General features: G+C 40.4%; 1 protein-coding gene across 4 annotated transcripts in view; it reads left to right on the forward strand.

Moving 5' to 3' along the window:
* Nucleotides 1-21,721, forward strand: part of CPVL (carboxypeptidase vitellogenic like) — a 126,372-nt gene extending 104,651 nt beyond the window's left edge. For all 4 annotated transcript variants that reach the window (XM_065939178.1, XM_065939181.1, XM_065939179.1 and 1 more), the window contains one exon: nucleotides 21,493-21,721. In XM_065939178.1, coding sequence (XP_065795250.1) covers nucleotides 21,493-21,597 — 105 coding nt within the window. In that variant the 3' untranslated portion in view covers nucleotides 21,598-21,721. The remainder of the gene's footprint in view (nucleotides 1-21,492) is intronic.
* The last annotated feature ends 266 nt before the right edge of the window (nucleotides 21,722-21,987 follow it).

Raw genomic sequence — 21,987 nt, forward strand, 5'->3', positions numbered from 1 at the left:
TAGGTTGTCATGCCCTCCTCCAGGGGATCTTCCCAACCCAGGGATCGAACCCAGGTCTCCCATGTTGCAGGAGGATTCTGGTGGGCTACAGTCCATTGGGTCACAAAGAGTTGGGTACAACTGAGTGACTAACACACATTTTCATAAATAGTTAACTCTAAAGTCAGATTCCGAAATATTGGACAAGTGGATGCTCTTCGGTTGCAGAAAATAATCTGGACTTAATTTTTCTTGTCTGTTTGTCCCTAAAAATTTTTTAAGTTTTTTGAATTGAATTCAAAAAATTTTTTAAAAGAAAAAATCAACAATTTCAACACCTGAAATTGCATTTTAACTGATGCCTTTGTACACAGGTAAAATTTTGTACATAAGTTTAACAGTGAAATGTGAGATTGATTCTGCTTTGGTACTTTAAAAAATCTTATTGAGTTATAATATAGAAAAGTTAACAAGTCACAAAACAGGTAAGTGAAATTTCACAAAGTGAGCATATATATGTGACAGTCACCCAGATAAAGAAATAAAATAGAACCAATGCCTGTTGCCCCACAGTCACTACCCCCTCCTCTCCAAGGTAACCACTGTCCTGACTTGTGGCCTAGATTATTTTTGCAAGTTTTTGAATTTTTATAAATGGACACATTCAGTTTGTACTCTTTCCTGTGTGGTATTTTTGCTCAGCTTTATGTGCATGAGATTTATTTATACTCTTTTTTATGGCAATTTGATCCTTTTTCCTGATATGCCTAGGAGTTTGAATGTCAGACATTAAACAGGTCAAGTTATGGAGAGTTTGAGTTTTTGGCTGATGATATTTACCTTCAAAGAGATTTTGCTTTGCTTCTGTCAGGCAATTAGAATACAGACAAGTACCTTTATCAAGTCTGGAATTGAGTGTATTTAAAACTGTATTTTAGCTGGCCTATTTCCATGGCCCTAAATTGACATTTGTGGTATTAACCAGGGGCTCTACCCTTTGGCAGAGCAGGAACACCAATATTTGTTTCCCAAAGCTCCTTTCAAGTTTCCAGTCTCTTAACTACCACTTTATGCTTGGTTTTGTCACCTCTTGGCCTCTGAATCAGCCATTGCTTTGATGCAGACAGGGTCAGAGAATGTCACACTCTGCTTGTTGCGCACATGTGCACAAAGAAAGCTTTCCTTTAGTCTCTGGAACCTGTCAATATGTTGTATCGTGTGAAAAGAAGGAATTAAGGCTATATATGGAAATAAGGTTGCTAATCATCTGACCTGGAGATGGGGAGATTATTCTGGATTATCCAGATCAGCCCAATACAATCACAAAGATCCTGATAAGGGAATGAGGGGAGAGGTGAGTCAGAGTTTTGAAGGTGCTGCACTGCTGTATTTGAAGGAAGTACCATGGTCTAAGGCATGCAGGCCGCCTCTGGAAAACTAGAAAACACAAAGAAACAGATTCTCCCCTAGAGTATCCAGAAGCAAGGGAACCCTGGCAGCATCTTAGTTAGCTTGCAGCTATCTGCAAGCAGGGAAGAGAACCCTCTCCAGAAACCCAATCGACTAGCACCTTGATCTTGGACTTCCCAGACATCAGAACTGTGAGAAATTTCTGTGGTTTAAGCCACTCAGTCTACAGTAGTCTCATAGGATTATTGAGGGGACTTAATAAGCTAAGCAACTTAAAGCAGCCCCTGACTCACAAGAAATATTTGCTAGTATTATTATTACCGTGGATCACTTATAAGGATGTATATAACAAAAGGGAAATCATAAATAGTAAAAATCAAGATCAGAGAAAATGTTTGATATTTTCCCTTAGAGGAAATCAACCCTTAGAGGAAAGTTGGGATATTATTGTTCAGATTATTAAAGGCAAACACACATGCCCAGTGGCCAGGGCATAATGCTGGGCATGTCTTTGCCCCCATCTGCTGCACTGCTTTATGATGAGAATCCCACCAGGCACACTCAGCATGTCCTCCACAACCTCTGGTGGCCGCCTCAGCCACCTGCTATCTTATGTCCCCCCAGACAGCATTATGAATGCCTCCAGTGCCTGGCATCACACACGTGTCTTGCTCAGCACCGTGCATAGAATGCCCAGCTTAGGGGGGTGAGACTGGGGCTGCAGGGCGGCCTGGGCCTCAGAGGTGGGAAGAGGGATGTTCACCTTCACTCAGAAACTTGTGGCAAATATCACACTGAGCCTGCTGACTCTTCTGGTGAATGCAAAACACATTGAGAGATGAAATGGCACTCCTCTGACTGCCAAAAACTGGGTAACAAAAGAAGCAAGGCCCACATATGTTTGTGATAGAAGTGTTTTACCGCATGGCGAGGGAGCTGCATTTTATGTAGGTGATTTTACAAGGCTGGCAGCGCTCCTCTCCCCTAATGCCTCCACGTAGGATTGGGGGTGGCTTGTGGAGGTAGGGGAGGGTGGGCAAGAAGGGTGGAAAAGAGCTCCGATGTTCACAAAGGCATTCTCTGTGGATTAGGGATACCGTTCAAATGTCAGGCGTCTGATAATGAAAAAAACGGGCGTCAGCCATGGACGCAGCTTTTTAGCATTTGACACACAAAACAGAAGCATGTGTCTGTGTCTGCCAAGAGAGAAACCTCACTCTCTGCCAAACTCCACAGCTCTTCATTTAAAAATTGAAACCAAAGTAGACTTGTCTCTAAATGGTTCCTTAAAATGTCCACTTAGAGGAATGACGGCTCTCCCAGGAGAGCGGCAAGGTACTGAGATGAGGGAGCATTTCTCCATCAAGGGATACCTAGGGAAACCAACCAGCTCCTTCCACCCCTCAGAGATCAGATGAAAAACAAGTCTTCAGGTTGCTTTTTGCTGTTCTAGTTGCTTCTGTCTGAACTGTTCTAAGAATCAGACTCTCTTGTTACATCATCTGCGAAGTAATGGGCTTTTTCAGCCTCAGTTTGTTCAGCTGTGAATTACAAGGTTTGAACTGAGTTATTTCTAAAGTGAAAGTGTTAGTCATTCAGTCATGTCCAACTCTTTGCAACCCCATGGGCTGTAGCCTGCCAGGCTTCTCTGTCCAGGGGATTCTCCAGGCAAGAATACTGGAGTGGGTTGCCATTTCCTTCTCCAGAGGATCTTCCCACCCCAGGGATCAAACTTGGGTCTCCTGCACTGCAGGCAGATTCTTCACCATCTGAGTCACAGGGAAGATATCTTTAAAGAAAGATCTGAAATAGATTTTTCATTAATGTCCAGAGAGGCTCAGTTTGCAAGCATTATAGAGTAGATAGTGGCCTTTGGAGAGAGAGAGAGTGTGTGTATGTGTGTGTGTGTGTGTGTGTGACTCAATAGCATTACAGCGTAGATCAAAGGTATAATCCTCTCTCTGCTTGGCTGGTGACAATCCATGTCCATCACTGTCAGACCACCCTACTGCACCTTTGGGGATCTTTCTCTGCCTTTCTCCAGATGTCCCAGCTGCTGGTCATGATCTGTTTTGATGTAATCACTGCTTTTGAAATGCAGGATGTTTTTGTTCTTACATCATTGAATCATCAACTCCAAACATGCCAAAATGCCACATTTATAAATATAAAATTTTCATCAGAATAGTAACACTGATGAATTCTTTAAAAAGAGCTTTCTAGAAAAAACTTGATGAAGCTACATTTTCTGGGGGAAAAAAGTGTTTTTTTATATCTTTATTTCACTGAAAATATTTTTATGGAGAATAATTATTTTTCATGTAGAAATTAAAAGGAAGACATGAGTCAGTTTTTATTCCTGTGCAATCATAGTGAGCGTAGTTTCTTCTACCATGAATTTTGCATTATTTCCAACAAGTCTCTTTTTCCTGATTGCAACTTGAGATGTCATAATTTTTGTTTTCATTATCAGTATCAGCTTAGGTTATTCAATAAATAATTTTCTGTATCCTGTAGGAAGCATTTTCCAGCTGGAGCAAATTTTAGATCTCACTTTCCAGGTGGAGAAACTAAAGCCTGGAGGTTAAATGACTGTCCCAAAGTCCCATACCCATTTCATTTCTGAAATTAGATTCGATTTCAGGTCCCCTGGCTTCCAGCTCAGTAGTTTTCTACTTCACAAGGGCACCCACCTCTGGAATGATGGACTGGCAGCAGTAAGCTAGTACGCTTGAAACTGGAGCCTGCACACACATCTGCCATAATTAAAGCAGGCCTGAGAAAGAATGTATTTTACCTCTAGTGTTAGTTCTTGAGTTACATACATGTGCCTTTCTATAGACAGAGTATCAGGGATTTTTTTAAAAGGTAGGTGGTGCTTAGTAGGTGGTGAGGCAAGGCTCATCCAGTGTTAAGAAGGGTTATAGATTTACCTGGGGAGTTTGTATGTTAGTAAAAGAATCAACCCTGAAATTGGCTAAAATGACCAGAGGAGAAGCATGGTGGGCAGAGCCTCAGAATGGGGGCATACAGAGCAGGGCACAGGTGGAGTGCACAGCCTGGTTTTTATTCTGGTGCCTGGAGGGTGAAAGCTGGGAGAGACACTGGAAAGGGATCATGGAGCCGCGATAGTGGGCAAAGGGGTGAGTGTTCCATTGTTTTAAGCAGTAGGAGGGGTGGGAATTGAAGAATTTTTTTTCCAATTTTTTTTTCATTGTGATAAAATATATATTGAAAACTTGCCATCATAACCATTTTTAAATATACAGTTGAGTGGTATTAAGTGCATACATATGATTATGTACCATCCATCTCTACAGTTCTTTTCTTCTTGTAAAGCTGCTGCTGCTGCTAAGTCGCTTCAGTCGTGTCCGACTCTGTGTGACCCCATAGACGGCAGCCCACTAGGCTCCCCCGTCCCTGGGATTCTCCAGGCAAGAACACTGGAGTGCGTTGCCATTTCCTTCTCCGATTGTAAAGCTGAAACTCTGTAATTATCAACACCAGCCCCCCATTCCTCCTTCCCCAATCCTTGGCAATCACCATTCTACCCCATCTCTATGAATTTGAGATCTCATGTAAGTGAAAGCATACAGTGTTTGTTGCCGTGGAAGATAATTAAGCACATTTTCAAAGCTTTGGAAAGTTTAAATTGGCAGCAGTAGGATAAATTCAGGGCAGAAATAGGTCAGAGAAGAAGGAAAGTGAAGTGAAAGTGAAAAGTCCCTGGAATTTTCCAGGCCAGAACACTGGAGTGGGTAGCCTCTCCCTTCTCCAGGGGATCTTCCCAACCCAGGAATCGAACCCAGGTCCCCCGCATTGCAGGCGGATTCTTTACCAGTTGAGCCACAAGGGAAGCCCCAGAAAATATGAGAGTCATGTTAGGAGCTGTACTGGAAGGAAGTTCTTCATCTGCTTCCTGAGACCACCTTCTTGGTGCTTGATCCTGAGGTCCCAAAATAGAAGCGATAAAGTTTATAATGTCCAAGCTGTGAGGACCGATTCCTATTTGAGAGATAGTGTTTGCTATGCAGTTAAATGAACTTGAAAGCTAAATACCCACAAGGACTGCCTGGCATGCTGGTGGCATCCCAGTGCCCTCCTCAGGCTCACAGCAAGCCCCCCAGTCTCCAAAAGCACAAGCCCTGAGCCACGACTTATATTTTGACCTTGACTCATGTTTGGCCTTACAAAGTTCTCAGCCTGTGGTCTGCCACACTCTTCTCAGGGGTTTCTCCCTGAGTTTCCAAAAGGAGTAAGGCTTTCTGCTGGGGGACACGTGCAGAGAATACAAAGGGGAGGAGCCCACCACCCTTGAAGCTTGACTGTTTTGGAGAGTCAAGATCGATGGGAGATGGTTTGGGGTAATGAGAGGAGGGTGGACTGTGGAGTTAGACCAACCTGTGTGAATTTCAGTTTTGCCACTTACTAGGTGTGGTTGTTGGTTCATGGGGGTGTCAGGAAGGCCAAAAGAGACATCAAGGATGGCTCCCGACCCTCCAGCATTTGTAAGCCCTCAAGCCACTGGTCTACCACACACTTTCTTAGCCACAATTTTATAGAATATTTGTAGCTTCCCTATAAATTATGTGATTGTATTTACTAATTTATAAACAAAGAAACAGAAGTTTCACCTGGGAAACTTGCTTAAGGTTTCAAGTAGCAGTAGTACCAGGGATTTAACAGTCCGCATCTTGCTCTTTCCTCTGCACCACCGTGCTTAAATACCTGTGACGGCTATGGCGCGGGAAGGATGGAATACTCCAGTTGCCCGCCAGACCTCAGCTACAAGTCTCCCCTCAGGGTGTGTATGTGGTGGTGGTGACAAATGTGGGTGGAGTGTTGGTGGTGGCCAGTGTATTTGGCAGCACATCCAGTCCACACAGAAGAGTGTTTTCTAAAGGAAAGCAGAGTGCTTACAAGGAGGAGGAGGATGAGAAAAGCCTGGTGTGCAGACAGCAATAACAACCACAGCTTCTTCATTGTTCTTTTCTAAAACGAACATTAACCGTTTTGTTCCTTTGACTACATGCAACTGAAAAATGGAGAAAAGAATAACCATAGTCCTCTGAGTGGAAGGGAAGGTCAGGCTAGGATTTCAACATGTCCACAGATAATCCTCAGAGGGAATGATAGAGAGTCGGCCACTCGCCTCTCTTGACCTTCCTGCTAACAATTCTTTTTTTTTTTTTTTTAATTTAGAATTTTAAACAGCTTAGGGAGCATTAGCATAAACCAAAGTTTCCTTCAGAAAGGTCTTCAGCAAGTCCTTGGTTGCACTGACAACGATCAGAGTAAGCAAACAACAATAAATGTCACTTTTGCATTCGACTAGTTGATAGGGGATGAGAAGTTAAAACAATATTTAATGGAGGAAAGTAACTGTTAAACAGATTTGAGACAATGATTACCAAATGCAACTAATTCCAGGGAGAATGTTTTGGCTATGTTACAGAAATTGTTAAACAGAATCTTCATCTCTATCCCAGCTGTGTTGACTTCTACAAAAAGGGATGGCCTTATCCATGGGTTCTTTGTCTCCATCTTCCAGACCTGGGGAAGGCTCTTCTGTCCATTTATGGGAATCAAACTGTGGGAAGACAATCAGAATATATCAATCAAACCATCCCCTGCCCTCACTAATAAGATTTGCCATTATTAGAGAGTTTCATGGCTATTACAAGTTAGGTTCTCCAGAAGCAGGTACTGAGGCAGACGTTAGGGTACAAGATGTTCATTAGGCATTAATACCCGAGAAAGGAAGGAGTAGGAAGCAGCATTAGCAGAGGAGGAAATCAGACTATGATGCAGGCCTGACAAACCTTGGCCAACCTGGGAGAGAGGTCCAAAGAGAGTAGTTAGCATCAGAGTATCTTACATCAGATGAAAATCATTGGCCTTTATACACCCCCACCTCGCTTAGTCACCAAATGTGGGATGCCCCAGGAAGGGCATCATTTTGGGAGAGGCTGTGCTATGCAGCTGAGGCAGACCCTGAAGGAGCTGACAGCTGGAGGCTGGACCACAGCTGGACCACAAGTCTATCCTTGAAGGAGGATCTGATGATGCATCTCTCTGTCTACCACAAAGACCACCCAGATGGTGCAGTTGCAAGCTCTCAGGATTTGCAGGGGGCATAGGTGGGGGTGGTAGACAGCAGTAGGAGCTGGTGGTTTGCCTAAGACCACATAGGATATTAGTCTTCCTTTGTTTGCATAATGTACACTTTAAGTTAAGCTGTCATGTCATTATGTCTTCTCTCTTCATTAGCAAGATGAATCCAGTCTTGTTTTTCAATTTACATCAAGATTCCAAGATAGGAAAGCAGATCTTTCAGAGGAAAAAAAATAAAGAGTTGTTAGTATATATTTCCTTCTTACAGTTATTTGTTACAGAACAAGGAATCACTCCAAAACGTACTGGCTTAACCCAACAACAATTTATTATTTCTCACAATTATGTGGGTGGAATGGGCTCAGCAAGGAGGTTTTTCTGATTGGGATAGTTCACACCTGCAGCTGCTTTCAGCTGAGAGTTTGGCTAAAGCTGGAACATCCAAGTGAGTCTCCTCTCCTCTAGCGTTCTCTCCATATGACCTCTAACCATGCAGTGTCGTGGCCTAGACTTCACAGCACGGCGGCAGGCCTCCTAAATTGAGAAGCAAGAGATGCCCATCCTTTTAAGGCCAGGGCTCAAAAATCCCAGACTGTTATTTCCATTGCATCATCTTGGTCAAAGCAAATCACAGAACAAGGCGAGATTCCTCTTGCTAACAAGAATGGCAAAGAACTTGGGATCATCCCTTTCCATTACATTTTCCTAATCCAATGTGTCTCAACCCTTGCAAATATAGATTCCCAAGGCCTGTTTCCAGATATTCTGACTTTATTGGTCTAGGGTTAAGACCTGAGCTTATTTAAGCTTATTGAGCTTATTTATATTTAAGCTTCTTAGGGAATTTAATATGCAGCTGGTTTGGGGACAAAAACTGTTATGTCTTTTTTTCCTTTATTGATACTGAAATGGCTTCCATCTATCTCACAGGAATCCTGTGTGGCTTATGTTTGGATAAACTTCTGTTCTGATACCTAAAAGAAAGAAAGGAAAGTGAAGTCGCTCAGTCGTGTCTGACTCTTTGCGACCCCGTGGACTGTAGCCCACCAGGCTTCTCTGTCCATGGGATTCTCCAGGCAAGAATACTGGAGTGGGTTGCCAGTTCCTTGGTGCTCTAAATCCTGACCTACTTTACTTACTTACCAGCCAACCAGAAACCTGAGAACATAGTTTCACTCTTAACAAACCAGTCATTGATCTGAAGCATCACATTTAGAAAAGTGTCCTCTAGTCAACAGTATTTACGGATGTGGCTCTGATTCTCTGAAATCCTCAGCCAAAACCTTAAACTAAATTTTAAACCTCAGTTCCCTGCCACGTATTGTAGGTTGACAAGTGGTCTTTGTTCTCTCAAAACACGGATAGACTATTGGTAATTTAGACTCATAGAAAAACTCTTTTATTTACTCAAAACATTAGCTTCCTTTTCCCAGCAGCATTCTGTCCTAGACCGAAACGATGTGGTCCTCACGTGCGGTGTCTTCAGATAGCAGTGCGTTCTTATTACTTTCCAGCAAGGTTACAACTAAGTCAAGCAGGGTCTCCTGTAAACATCATCCAGAGAGTTCTCAGCAAGGATGTCCACCAGTCACAGTTTGTTTCTGGATATTAATTATTGATCCAATAATATATTAGATAGATATGTTCTGTGCCAAAGCAAAAATAAAATTGCAATGATTTAGACTGAAGCCTTATCAGGAGTAAACTTAATGCTTCCTAGTTAGGTTATTTAATAGATTGCCAACCTGGGGTGAGGCTTTTTGGTTAGGATTTAAGAGGTCAGTGAACTTATAAAGGGGAAAAATTGCATCTTTATTTTCACTAACCTCTAACTGGAACATCATTTCCTCCTATTATGAATTATGAAATTTAGCATTTCCTTCCATTATGAATGTAGGCAACAAACCACAGCAGTATTAGCAGTGCCTTTGACTTTGTCACCATAGAAAGCAGAGATAGTTTCATATCAAGTACAGATGCTGTTGCAAATAGCTAGAAACAATGCTTATGCCTAAAGTTATAGAAGATAACTTCTTTATAGAAGTTATCAGACCCACAAGTTGCTCTTCTGTTATGTGTTCATATAGAAAGACATATGTTGATGTGTCACAAATTCATGTTTAACTGTTATTTTGTTTTGTGGTTTTTAATATTTACTTGTATTCATTTTATTTATTTGGCTGCACTGGGTCTTAGTTGTGGCATGTGGGATCTAGTTCCCTAACCAGGGATCAAACCCAGAACTCCTGCACTGGGAGCGCAGAGTTTTAACCACTGAACCACCAGTGAAGTCCCATGTTTAACTGTTTTGATAATATCAATCTATAATTTTAATTTGTAATCTATAATACGTATGGCATCTGGTCCCATCACTTCATGGGAAACAGATGGGGGAACAGTGGAAACAGTGTCATATTTTATTTTTTTGGGCTCCAAAATCACTGCAGATGGTGATTGCAGCCATGAAATTAAAAGACGCTTACTCCTTGGAAGGAAAGTTATGACCAACCTAGACAGTGTATTGAAAAGCAGAGACATTACTTTGTCAACAAAGGTCCGTCTAGTCAAGGCTATGGTTTTTCAAGTGACCCTGAAGTATATGGATTAAGAGAGTGGATACTGTGTTAGACCTGGATTAGCTCCTAGCTCCACCACTTATTAACTGTGTGACCTTGGGCAAATTACTTAACCTCTCTAAGAAGTTCCTCATCATAATATTAATACCTAATTCTCTTGCAGAAGCATTCATTATCAGGATTAATTAAGATAATGCTTATGTATTCCTTGACACTCTGGCACCTAGTAAGCATGTAATAAATATTAATTTTATTGTCTTTATTGGCCTCTCCTAGCATGAATCTATTTTCACAGGACAAGAAGCTCCCCCAGCCCCATCTAATACAGTCCTTACGAAATACTATGTCTTAAAGGCTCAGATGATGAAATGGGGTATTATTCATCAGACAGACCTAGAAATATTTCCACTGTATCTAGTGTTCACTTTATCGTAACATGGAAACAGTCTTGATGAGAGATGGAAGAAGTGGAGGGGCCTGCACATTTTGTTCATGGCAGTCTAACAACAGTATATGAAAGTTGCTAAATTGAGTGATGAGATGTTTCTAAAGCATTTGAGTCCCTTCTAGTTTAACAGTGATCTGAAACATCCCTGTTGACAGTAAATGAAGCATCCAGCCTTTGTTTTTTTTTTCCCCCCCACTTATACTGAGTTTCTAACATACAGAAACAGGGAAGATAGGAGCTTAGATTTAGAGAATAAAAATAATCTAGCAAAACAAAACAAAAAATGTTTGGCAACTTCTTGCTCTTCTGCTCTCCGGCATGGAGATGTGGGTGTTTATTTTTGTTCCTCTGATTATTATTATTATTTTTTTTATGCAGCAACTGGAGTCCCAAGGTTTCCATTCTGGTACCAGTTCTGTCTTCTTGCAGCCGCTTGCCAGAAGGGGACTTCCCACTTTTGGATTTGTTTTGTTCAATTGCTTCTCCATATTCTCCCCATTTACTGTGTTTAGACACATGGTCCATTTCATTATCTCTGTGTTGGGCGGAAGGAAAAAGCACAACAGATAACATGTTAAATTTCTTATAGATTCATTGTTATGAGTTTGGCAGTATCAGTAGGTGGGTTTTTTCTTTTCTTTTTTAATTAAAAGTTGAAGGATCACCAAAAATATGCATTATACTTGTATAAGATCAAACAATGATAAATGACTAGCCCTGTGCTTACCAGTCATTTAGGAAATGTAGCATCACCAGCAGCCCACCCTCCCAATCCCATTCTCTTCCCTCACTGGAAGTGAGGTTTACCTGGAGGTAAACCACTGCCCTGCGTTTTGTTTCTACCATCCTTTTAAAAAAAAATTTATAGGGGAGGGGGTATCAGGATGGGGAATATGTGTAACTCTATGGCTGATTCATGTCAATGTATGACAAAACCCACTGAAATATTGTGAAGTAATTAGCCTCCAACTAATAAAAAAAATTTTTTTAATTAAAAAAAAATAAAAAAATTTATAGTTTTACTACAGATAAACATCTCCATAAACAATATTTTACTTTTCATGTTTAGTTTTACATAAAAAGAATTCTTCTGTATGTATTTTGCAACACTGTACTTTTGCTCTTCAGAATTTTGAGATTCACCCATGTTGATATGTTCAGGATTGTGCTTTATTCCTTTTCACTGCTGTGTAGTATTCTGTTGTATGATTACATCATCCATCCATGCCACTGTTGGTGGGCACTTGGGTTGTTTCCAGCTTTCTGTTACTATAAATATTGCTACTATGAGCAGTATTGCTGCACGTATCTCCTTGGGCCTGCATGCTAGAGTTTCTCTTAAGAATAACGTGTAGAGGTAGAACAGATGATTTAACAGGGTTTGAACCTCTTTAGCTTCCTTAGATAACACCAAACTGTTTTCCCAGTTGATTGTATTCTTGCCAGTAATATACAAGAGTTCTGATTATTCCACTGTGTCACCAACTCCTAGACTTGTCTCTGGGCATCTTTCACCTGAGCTTGTGAAGTGGAAAGGGGCCTTTATGTCCCTTTCCATGTCTAACATTCATAGTCTAGCTTCCTCTTCTCTTGCTCTCTTTCCCATATTCTTCTCTGGCTATCGCCAATTAAAAGACTGTAGCATCCACACCCAGTAAAATGATGGAATGGACGTGTCATGTCTAAGTCTTGGTGCTCCTCTAGTTGGGAGATGCAATTTTCGTTTTCAATGACGTAGGTTAATGTTGACTATCAAAATACCCAGCTTAAAACAATTAGAAATTTAGTCCTTCAGCACCTTTTCGCCTCAGCTTACCAACAGTGACTTAGTATAAGAAGCAACTAATAAAGGAGACATTTCAACGTATGTCTGGATTTGCAGGCAAGTGCTGGACTACAGGGAGAAAAATCTGAATCTTTTTCTAACACTTCCATCACTTTTCCACTGAAAGAACAAGGAAATGGTTTAGCCAGTTGCTTTACTGTGACTCTTACCAGAAAATTAAGAATAGTGATTGGCAAATACAACTCACCCCATTCTTTAGCTGGCCTTTCTCGCATTTGGTTTATAGTACCCTTCTTGCTGACTTGATTTTACTGACTTCCTAGTGCTTGACACAGAAACCACAAAGAACTACTTGAAAAACACTGATTTTATACAAAACAATTAGAAAACCTACAGCATTTTGGAGGACATAAAAAAATGGCTACATTACATTATGATTTCTTAAATAAAACAGTTTTTGCTTTGTGGTATTTTAAGAAAAGGCACAAAATTCAGGAACACTCTGAATATGTGTTTTAACTTGTTGTTTAAACTTTTTCGTTTTAAAATAGCCTCCTTAGCTGGTCTTAACTAGTCTTCTTCCTCTCCAACCTACCCTTCTCTTTGTGCTTTTTCCAAAATGCAAGTCCGATCCAGTTTTATCCTTGTCTAAAATCTCTCACTAACTCCCTGAAGAATGAAGTCCCAACCCTATACACACAAAAGTAAAGCTACTTGATCTGGCCTCTGCTTCCTTCCCCAACCTGGACTCTCCCTCTCCCTGTTTCTTAATTAGAATCCGGAAAAACAAAGCGAAACACGTTATAGTTCCCCAAACACACCTTACTATTTTGTCAGCCAGTAATTCCCATGAGATTCCCTCTGCTTTTCATATCAGGCCCTTCTTCCTCCTCCAACCGCCTGGAAAACCCCCATTTGCCTTTCAGAGCTAAAGGCCAGTGTCACCTCTAGGAAGCGCTTCTCCCAGAATCCTCCTCCTCTGCATCTCTATGTAGGCAGCTCCGGTTGCAGTGACCCCACTGGGGTTTCATTTGCCTTTCTCCCCTATTTGACATGGCGCTCCAAGAGGACGGGAGTAGTATCTGATTTATGTTTGTAGCAAGCCCCTTAGCACAGTTCCTAGCACCCAGTAAATTTCAGTGAATTAGGAATTAAAATCAAGTTGGCCCCTACCTTATGCCCACACCCCTCTCACTACTGTGTGTGTTCAAACACTACAGTTCTCAAGGAATGCAATAGTAGCTCACCATTGTACACACCAGAATTCCTTCTAGGAAACAGACTAGACATGCTGAGATAATGAATAGTGCAAAACAATTCCCATCAAGCGAAAGGATGCATTGTTTATGTCCGCCGAAGACTATTTCCTTTCTGTGTTACATAAAAGAAAAAGGGAGAAATATTCTGGGAAACAAAAATGTATGGAAAGAGTTGTAGAAGTTTCATTATCTCCGTGGCTGCCTAGTGTGTCCTCTCCAAAAAAACTGAATTCTCGGTATTTGATGATTTTTTTTCCCTTTTCTTAAACACACACACACACACACACACACACACAGAGCTTGCTTCCTGAAAACAAAGGAAATAATAAACAATAGCAACTCCCAATTTTACTCTGATTATTTGCCAAGAGTCAGTTTAGTTCATGTGATTCTATTTCATTAGAGAGGACTGATTAGCATAAAAAGAATGTCTCTAAATTAAGCTACCCAAATATGCACTTAGTTAATACTCAGGGAGCTAATTTGTTGTATTATTTAAAATATAAATTGGATAGCAGAGCTATTTGCTGAGGTATAACAGCTAAGCTATGATGCATAATTTTCTCTTAGCTGCTGAGTTGTTTTTTTTTTAATAACCTATTGAAATTTAACAGAGAACCATTTCATTATGGAAAGTGAATAAATACTAAGAAGGCTAACATTTAAAGTATTATCCACACATGGAGAATGGCTTTTAAAAATTAATGATATTTGAGGAACAAAGAGGGAATTGGGGTTTGCTTTTAAAACAGTAACTTTTTGTTGTTCTAATTTGAAGTGTAACCAGATTTACTTATCTGGTTGCTTATAGGAACCAAGTTGCTTATGGGAATATTAAATGGAGCCAACATGGTACAATGTGGAGTTGGGTAGAGAAATGAAGGAACAAAATAAGGTTGTGTTGCGATATTGCTGCGTTGTCAGCTGGACTAACGGTACTCTTTTTGCCTTGCACCCTTTGGTTTATCAGTAAAGACGGTGTAGATTGGAAGCAGCCAAATATTAATATTCTTGTTGTTGTTCAGTTGCTATGTCGTGTCCGATTCTTTTTGCAACCTCATAGACTGTGACCCACCAGGTTCCTCTGTGGGTTGCCATTTGCTTTTCCAGAGGATCTTCCCAACCCAGGGATAGAACCCACGTCTCCTGCATTAGTAGACAGATTCTTTACCACTGGGCCACCAGGGAAGTCCACTAATATTCTTACCTTCTTGTAAAATATTTGAAACCCAGCCCCTCTGAGTCTAAGTGTCAGAGAACCAGTGGTCTGAGGTTAACTAGCTTGGAGAGGAAGGGAGTTGCTGATCTCTAGTGCTTGCTGATTTCCATGGTGTAAGTTGTCCCACCATGGCTGATTTCAGGGTACCAACATGATGTCACTGAATGTGGAGGAGATCAGCAATGTGCTTATCAATCCAGTCTCCTGAGCCAGTGGAAAAGAACTTCAGTGCACTGCTGCTGGAGCCAACCTGCCCTGCTGTTTGCAGGAAGCCAGATTTTGGCAAGTTGGCTGGCCCTTGTTTCTACGTTACCCAGCAGACAGTGAGTGAGTCAGGATCTAAGTCCTCACACCACTCCTGACAGAGAGCATTTGCTGCTCTAACCTCTGCCCTCTCCTCTACACTCAGTCTCTCCTCCAAAAGAAAACTACAAACTGTAGCTCATAAAGGTAGATATTGAATAAGGTAATTAATGAACTGGATTGTGCTTTTTATTCCCTTGTGGATATCAAATATAAAAACTGGACATGAAGGAAGTGAAGTTTTGATTACTTTTTAATTGCATCAAATCCTCTGTTATAAAGTGTGTTCATAAAAGGGAAAAAAAGACAGTGGCTTTTTGCCATTCTGCTAAGACAAGTAAGGTCTTGCTTGCTTGACATTTCTGTGTGGAGAGAAAAGGGTGTTTGGCATCGCATGTGGTGAAAGGGGGTGGAGGGAAAGAATGGGATGGATCCTGGTGTTGGCAGGCTTAAGGGATACAGTTTGCTCTAGACAGGTAAGCATATTGACAAAGGTCTGTAGACAGGTAAGCTTATTGACAAATGTTTGATTTCATATTGACAAATGCTTTCTTACTTTAATTGGGACTGTCTTTTCCATGGAAGGAAGGATTCATAGCATGGAAATAAAAGAAGCCTAGAAGAGAAATATATCCTTTCCTAAAGAAAATACTGTGATGTATCTTTCTGAAAAAGTATAGTAATGAAGTTTACAGTTCCTAGTAACTTCTAATCTTTCTCTGCTCTTAAAAGGAAAACATACTCCTTTGACTATAAAAATTCAGATAATGATACTATGATAACCTTTGGTTGAGAGCTTATTATTTGCCTATATGCTATGTGGTACGAGCTTAATATGCATCTGTGGACTGAATGCCATGGGATATTTTATATGCATTGTTTCTCTGAATTCTCACAGCAAGTTTAGTTTTCTTAAGGTGACTAACCATTCCAGATTTCAGCATTAGCACTAAAGGTTCTATGCTCCTAATAACTTCTCAGTCCTGGGTAAACTGAGACAACTGGTTGCCTTAATTCCTATCTCCATTTTACAGATGAGAAAATAGGGATAGTTAAGTCATTGTGCCCAAGTCACAGAGCTGGCTCAAACCTAGATCTGCTGACTCACGATTCCTTGACCTTAAGTTTTTATTGTTGTTCTTAATAGTGACATTGGTTTGGCACATGCTATTAATGTGTCATAATGAAAAGTGGAAATCCTAAATTATGATTTTGTTTCAAATGATTAAGTTAGATGGTGCACCTGAAAAGCACCTTGGAACTGTAGGTAGCACCAAAGTTATGTACTGACTACTCTAGAAATGATGCCACTGCTATGGCTACATTTAGGTCAGCTAAAGCACCTTTTCGCCCCAATAATCATTTGCTACTGTAGAACTTACAGTGGTAAATGTGAAGGAGTCTTCCCAGAGTGTTGTGGGATCAACACTGAGCCTTGATCTTGGCTTTTTTTCTTTTAATGAAAGTGACTTGCCTCACTCTTTTATTATGAGGTGGCTGCTAGCAAGTTTTAGCTTATTTTTTTATTCTTATTCCCAAGTACCTTTTCTTTTTAGTATACATTTTATTTCAATGCCTATTTATTTAATTTATACTCAGAGTTAATGTCTGAAAGTGAAAAGGTAAGCATTTGTAAATGTGGAATGGAATAAAAGTAATAAAAGAACTTTAATGTAAGTCAGAAACAAACAAGATGATCTTGAGTGTCTCCATTAATCTGTAGTAGAAAACAAGGACTAGAAATCTGTCCTCTTTAAAATAAACAAATAAAATTCTAAAAAAAATAATTCTCTGTATAACTTGAGCTTACTGAATCCTTAATTTTAAGGTATTTATTAGAATAAATTCCTTTAAAGTGAAAAAAAAAATGATGAACTGCTGATGAGAAATGGCAGAAGGACTTTGTAGCTGTGGATGAAATCTTAAATTTTGATTTTTGGAACCAAGTGGGGGAAGGTAGGTAAGACTTAAATCAAGACACCGAAGCTGCAGCCTGACGCTGTTACTCACAAGCTGTGTGGCCTGAAGTCAGGCACCAAAACCTCCTCTGAGAATTGGAGGGCGAGAGGGACACTCACCTGGATGAACTCTCAGGTTCTCATGCTCTACTGTATGAAGTGATGAGGGTGGTGTTAGCCACTTGCCTCATGGTGATGTCAGGAAGATGTGTTCTAAAGTCAGGGTTGGCCAACTCTGCCTGTTTTTCTATGGCACACAAGCCAAATTTGGTTTTTATATCTTTTAATGTTTGGAAAAAAATATGATTTTGTTTCACATAACAGTTGTATGGAGTTCTAATTTCAGTGTCCATAAATAAAGTTTTATTGGCACACAGCCACAGTCACCAAAAAAAAAAGAAATAAAGAAATCTGTCCTCTTTTACCTGCCTCCGGACCTGCTTTGGCTGTGTGCCTCTTGGTTGATAACATCACTTCTTGCAAAGCTGCATATTTCAGAAGCCTGGAATGGGAAGGATGTTTATGTGTTAGGGAGTGGGGGGAGGGTTTTTCACTTAACTTTATACCTGATTAATCACTAATTTTTCAGATTCAGCCCCAACATCCCTCTTCTCTCGCCTTCTTACCAACTCTCCTTTACATCATTTCTCATGCTAGTCTCCTAACTTGCCTCCTTGCCCCAGTATCATTTCCTTCAAACCAGCCCCCTCAGTGGCTATGAAGTCATCTTCCTTTAATGCAGATCTGAGCATATCACTATTCTGCTTAAAACTCTCAAGGATATCCCCAGAATAGGCAACAAAAACATAGAAACCAAAAGTAGGTTAGTGATTGTCAGAGGCTGGCAGGGAGACAGGAATGGAAACTGATTGCTAATGGGTACAGCTTTCCTTTGCAGTGATGAAAATATTCTGCAACTGGATAGTGGTGATGGTTGCTCAACATTGTGAATATATTAAACACTACTGAATTGTTCACAGTAAAATGGTTAGAATGATAATTTTATGTTATGTGTATTTTAACACACACACACAAATTCTGTATGAAGAGGTTGGTGGATCCCAGCAGCATGTCACATGGGGTTTACCTGTTCAACTGTTCCTTCTGCTTTCCTTCTAATTCTTCATAACTGGAACTCCTTTCAGATTATTGCATGTGCAGTACAGTTTCATGCCCCCTGCTTTTGAACTCAAGTTTCCTGTCTTTACTGCATCTCTTTCCCCCTCCCCACCCACCATTGTCTGTCCAGTGATCTGCTCCTCCTTGACCCCCTTGAAGTCTCCCATGACACATATGTGTCAACACACCCATTGTGAATTTCCCCTTATATTTCATCTCAAAAGGCACAACTGAGAAATCTTTATTGCCAGGTCCATGTTTCTAGTTCCATGGAGAATCATATTCTTTTCTAAAACATAAAGTGGAGTGAAGCTTTAAAGTGTTTTTTTGTATAACCCTTTTAAAATTCATGACATCTGGAACACATGAATTTAGCCGTTTCAGTTCTAACGTGAAAGCACCCAAAATATCCAGTTTCTGGTGATGAGACCATTTCTATCCAGGAAGCCTCAAGATTAGTCTTGTCACATTTAAATATATAATCATGGCCCTGTCACATTTTTTTACACACCTCTAAAAACTCTGGAGTGGTTTGTGTCCTTGATTTGTGAGTGGTGAGTGGCTTGGCTATTACAACAGAGTGATTTATTTTTTCAGCACTCATAAATTCATTTTTGAGGTTAACTTCAGGAAAATGCTACATGGGAATCTGCTAGAGAACATACTTTGAGAATTTTGTGGCATGTGAAAAAGACTTTGTTCTTAAATGAGCTTTTCTTTCCAATCTTAATGACACCATTTATGATGTCATTTGGTCATTACATATGGCAGCTCAGAATTGGATCAAGGATCAGGCAAGTCACTGAGAATAAGAATTGTAACACCTAACCCCTGTCATCTCTTCTTCGCCACTTGATTATCATGACTGTAGAAGGGGCGTGTGTGTGTGTGTGTGTGTGTGTGTGTGTGTGTGTGTGTATAAACACCAGAAGAGCAGATGATTAGAAAAAAATACACTAAGGTGAGGTCATTAGTAGATGTTAAACAGATTTTTGTGTTTTCCCTTGACGTAAAAACAGAACAACCTGTCACAAAATAGGAAGTTCTTTTAAATAGAGGTCCTCAAAGAGTAGTCTTTGGACCAACAGCACCAGCATTATTTTGCAATTGTTAGAAGTGCAAATTCTTAGACCCTGGCTGGGACCTTCAGAACTGGGAGGTCTAGGGGTGAGAACCTAGCAATTTACTTTAACAAGCTTTAGGTTTGAGAATGACTGTTTTAAACAACTCCCTTAGACCAAGATTTTTATGCTAATGCAGGAACACGATGTTCTAGGTTAGTTATGTTGGTTACATGAATTTTGATCTTACATTTTGAATAGAGATAATTATTGGAAGAATAATTACAACAGCTAATATTTCTCAAGAACCATCCCAGGCCAGGCACTGTCTGTGTTCCATGGATATCATTCCTTTAATTCCTTTTACAACTATCCCAGGACATAATATTTCATTCTCTATTGTACCGTTAAGAAAACTGAAACACAGAGACGCTAGCTGCTTGCCCAAGGTCACACAGCTTGCTGTGCCTCTGGTCACGCTCCTGTGCCCCGACTCCCAAGCCCAGGCCGTGAAGCACTGTGCTAGCCCCCCACGAGCAGTAGCCCTGGACAGGGAGGGAGGCAGGATGACCTTTAGCTCTGGAGTATTCAGTTCTTACTGTTCTGGACAATTGCTGCCAAACTCATTTCCAGCTGAAGCAGCTGGGTTTTGTCATAAACAGGACTTCATTAAGTGTCCTCAGCTGAGCTGAAGTTGCATGAAAGTTGCTCATCTGATTCCTGCCAAGGCTGGAGGACTGGATGCGAAGCCACAGGAGGAGAATTCTAGCCTGGGGTCGTGGGGGGCAGCAGAAGTCTTCCTCCAAGGTCACGTGCATGGGCTCCTGTCACAGATGTGCTCACTTTCGGTCTGTGACAGAGGGGGACATGCTGGATTTCCAAATGCAAGCTGAAACACAAATGTAGATGGGCGTTGCTGTCATAGCAGCAAGGCACAGCTGACTGCTCGGGGGGGGGGGGGGGGGGGCGCAGCATGCAGCAGTTGGCTCCAAAGGCCAATGAGGGGTAAGTCCAGTCTCATGGTCCTTAACTATCTCAAAAGTATGTGGAGAGGTGGGTGAAACATTCTGTGACCAAGCCGTGAAGTTCCCTTCACATTAAGAAATTATTGTGAGAGTACTGGAATTTGATTTAAAACACTAGCGTTTACGTCAGAAGCCAGGGTTCTAGCTACTTCCCCTACTTAACAATGTATGACCTGGTTGTTGTTGTTGAGTCACTCACTAAGTCGTGTCCGACTCTGCGACCCCATGGACTGTAGCCCGCCAGGCTCCTCTGTCCATGGGATTCTCCAGGCAAGAATACTGGAGTGGGTTGCCATTTCCTTCTCCAGGGGATCTTCCCAACCCAGGGATCAAACCCGCATCTCCTGCATTGCAGGCAGATTCTTTACTGTCTGAGCCACCAGAGAATCCCATTGTATGTCAATTTTACACAAAATTTGGGGAGAAGTATACTGACATCCCCATCTTACTCTGAAATGTGTCAAAAAGATAACATGGGTTCATAGATGGGCAGTGAGATTCAGCTATAAGAAAATGAGTAAAGTGTTAATAAGAGTATCTAAATGGTGTGTATATGAAATTCTTTCAAATCTGCTATATGTTTGAAAATGTTTCATAATAAAATCTTGGAAAAAATAGAATGTTCTAACTTTTTGCTACTCAAAATTTTTAGGCCTTTAAAAATTTCAGATGTCAAGGAGTTCTCTTTTGTTGTTGTTTTAATTTTTTTTGAGACTCAAAATATCTCCTTTATTACTGGTAAAGACTAAGGTAGAAGGTGTAGTTAAGGTAGAAGGTGTAACTTAGTGTGAAGGCCAATGGACCACCAGCTCACTGAACAGCAGAATCAGGTACATTTCTCTACCTAGTTGCAACCAGAGCTGGTCTGGGGTAGGTCTCCCAACTTCAGGGCCCTAACAAGGTAAGAATTATAGCACAGCATGGAGAAGCAGACAGCTCCCTCCTAAGAAGAAAGAGACAAGGAAGAATTTTCCAGTTTCATACACATGAAATATGGATGCAATTTGGTATAAAATCAAATAACTACACAATTTAAAAACTTTCTTACCTTAAGGTATCTATTATTAATGCTATCAAAAGCAGACAATCAGCATATCCAAAAGCATGAACTGATACACTATGTTCTTTATTTAATGTAAGCTTTAAGAACATTTTAATCCAAATTAAAAGTTTCCATGTATTTAGAATATCCAGTTTTCTAAATTTCAGTTTTTCTTCTGTTTTTCTTCTTTAAGGTAATTGTTCGAGGTGGAGGCCACATTTTGCCCTATGACCAGCCTCTGCGAGCTTTTGACATGATTAATCGATTCATTTTTGGAAGAGGATGGAATCCTTATTGATGGATAAGCTGCTTTCCTAAAGGAGACCATCATGACTTTTAATCTTTGAAAAGAAAATTTTCAAGACAGAAAATGTTACATAAATAAGAAAATTATCTTTTTAAAACTGCAAAATGTTCCTCATCAATAAAAATTATCCTTAAAACAAATGAGGCTCTGTTTTGGGGGAGAGATGGTTCATTACAAAATTAACTGTAAGAAAATGTTGTGCATGAGTGAGAATTACGTCATTTATCTTAATGGGTACAAAGAATGGATTCTGAGACACCAATTCAGATAGAAATGGATAAATAAATGGGATGTTGGGGCCTTGAATAAGAATTTTAAATTCCTTCTCTAATGATGTGAAAAGTGCAATAAATGAATAGAGTTGTAACTATCTTGTTCTGT

This window comes from Muntiacus reevesi, chromosome 6 (assembly GCF_963930625.1).
Source record: "Muntiacus reevesi chromosome 6, mMunRee1.1, whole genome shotgun sequence".
Taxonomy (NCBI): Eukaryota; Metazoa; Chordata; class Mammalia; order Artiodactyla; family Cervidae; genus Muntiacus; species Muntiacus reevesi.